Below are 2,014 nucleotides of genomic sequence, written 5' to 3' on the forward strand. Positions count from 1 at the left end.
GCATAGAAATATATGAAGCTGGGTCTGGAGAGCCACCGGCCAGTCTGCACATTGCTGTCCGATCTCGGTCCATTTTATGTGGCCATCTCACTGCGCCCTTATACAGAAGAGGAATAGTAGTCAAATTATGTAAATAATTAGTAGTAAAATTATATTATTCTCACATTTACAGTCATTTATACATAGCAGCTTTAGAGATTATTAAATTGAATATGGATATTTTCCATTATAAATTTGCCATATATTAACATAAGTGACATAACAGCACAAGCGACAACCCTCTAGTAATCTCCAGCAGTCACTCTTCTCTCCCGCCCTCCTGTCACGTCACTTTTCCAGTCCATGCTGGAAGCTGCTGCACCGCCTCTTCCCTCCCCTCATGGATGATCAGTGTTTGTACACAGGGCCCTCCCTTACACTCCATATACAGAGAGCACATGGAAGTGTCAGGAAGACACCAGATGTCTCAGCAGTGAATATATAAGAAGCTGAGGTAGAACTGCCTGCAGTACTGAGCAGCAAGAAAGCAGCAGCTGACACATTGCCTCCAACTCAACCGAGACCAGAAGCTTCAGCAAAATCAGCCAAAGATGTTTCCTCTCAGCGTTCTGCGGTCCTCATACAGCCCTCTGTGTGTCTGCCGGGAGCCGGCCCTCACTCTCTGGCCGGCTGCACAGCTCATGCTTGGCCTCCTGGAGGATGACATGATGAAGAAGGACATGGAGAGGAGAATGCAGTGTGTCCACCAGGCTCACCACCTCCTGGCGCAGGGCATGGGACGGAGAGCCGATCTGAGCAGAAGCTCCGCAGCCTCTGACAAGAACTCTTCCACCACAGGCAAAGAGGGGAAGGAAAACTTTGAGCTCACCCTGGATGTCAGTGGCTTTTCTCCTGAGGAGCTGACAGTGAGAACAGAAGGCAGGAGACTCATTGTATCAGGAAAGCATGACAAGAAAAAGGAGACGGAGAATGGCGGCTATTTCCATGAGTACAAAGAGTGGAAGAGAGAAGCGGAGCTCCCGCAGGACGTCAGCCCTAAGGACGTTGTGTGCTCCCTGTCCAACAATGGCCGGCTCCACTTTCTGGCTCCTAGACTGGCACTGCCGACTACTGAAGAAAGATCTATTCCTATCACCCAGAGCCCCGGAGATGGACAACTGAGCCCCCCGGAGATCCAGAGCAGTAACCCAGAGGGAGAGGAAGGACCGGGTTCTTCCTGACTCCATATGGACAGTTATCCTATTCTGTGTCTGATATGTCTTTCTATCAATGTCTGCAAATAGTAATGAAATGTTTGTGGAAAATTATAATGAATTATTTTGCAATTAATAATTTTTTATCTGTCTAATAAAATGTATTTCATATTTTTCCTTTTTTTTTATTGTGTATAATAGAAGGAATATGTTATTCCTTGTGAGATTTACACTGCAGCCACTAAAAAAATCTATTGCTTAATATGGAAATGTTTCACTTTTACCCTAAATATAAAAAGAAAGTACAGTTTTATTAGTGTGTATATGTTACTGTAAAAGTCAGAAGGCCGGTAAAACCTAGGATTTACCAGTCAATCTAGACATTTACCGAGGCCGTCGGTAAAAGCTCAAAATGAAAAGTAAAATTGGACTTTTACCGGTGAAGTCTTGGTAAATCTTAACATTTCTCAACAGCGTTGGTAAAAGTCAGATGTATTCCATATAAACAAACGATTTTGGACTTTTACCTGGGCGAATTGGTAAATCTTTACATTTACCAGCATGTGTTGGTAAAAGTAACTACCAGCATGTGTTGGTAAAACTGCGCTTACAACCCTTCTCAGCTAAATTTACCAAGAAGCCGTAGTAAATGTGCACATTTACCAACTGCGCTTGGTTAAAGTCAGATGTTCCATCTTCACACCTGATATTTCTGACTTTTACCACGCTCGACGGTAAACGTTAACATTTACCAAGACTTCACAGGTAAAAGTCCAATTTTACTTTTCATTTTGAGCTTTTACCGACGGCCTCGGTAAATG

The 2,014-nt window shown here is 43.6% G+C and overlaps 1 protein-coding gene across 1 annotated transcript; it reads left to right on the forward strand.

Annotated features, from left to right (window-relative positions):
- Nucleotides 1–330: 330 nt before the first annotated feature.
- On the forward strand, nucleotides 331–1,364 carry LOC141271112 (heat shock protein 30C-like). Its single transcript, XM_073681217.1, has one exon. It carries the CDS (start codon nucleotides 591–593, stop codon nucleotides 1,218–1,220), a length of 630 nt encoding a protein of 209 aa, XP_073537318.1. The 5' UTR covers nucleotides 331–590; the 3' UTR covers nucleotides 1,221–1,364.
- Nucleotides 1,365–2,014: the final 650 nt, after the last annotated feature.

This window comes from Phyllobates terribilis, unplaced genomic scaffold (genome assembly GCF_046119375.1).
Source record: "Phyllobates terribilis strain yellow unplaced genomic scaffold, ASM4611937v1 Scaffold_5__5_contigs__length_657084704, whole genome shotgun sequence".
NCBI classification, from domain to species: Eukaryota; Metazoa; Chordata; class Amphibia; order Anura; family Dendrobatidae; genus Phyllobates; species Phyllobates terribilis.

What these genes read in the sequence shown, in the direction of transcription:
- LOC141271112 (XM_073681217.1), top strand. Translation starts at nt 591, where the DNA reads ATGTTTCCTCTCAGCGTTCTGCGGTCCTCATACAGCCCTCTGTGTGTC.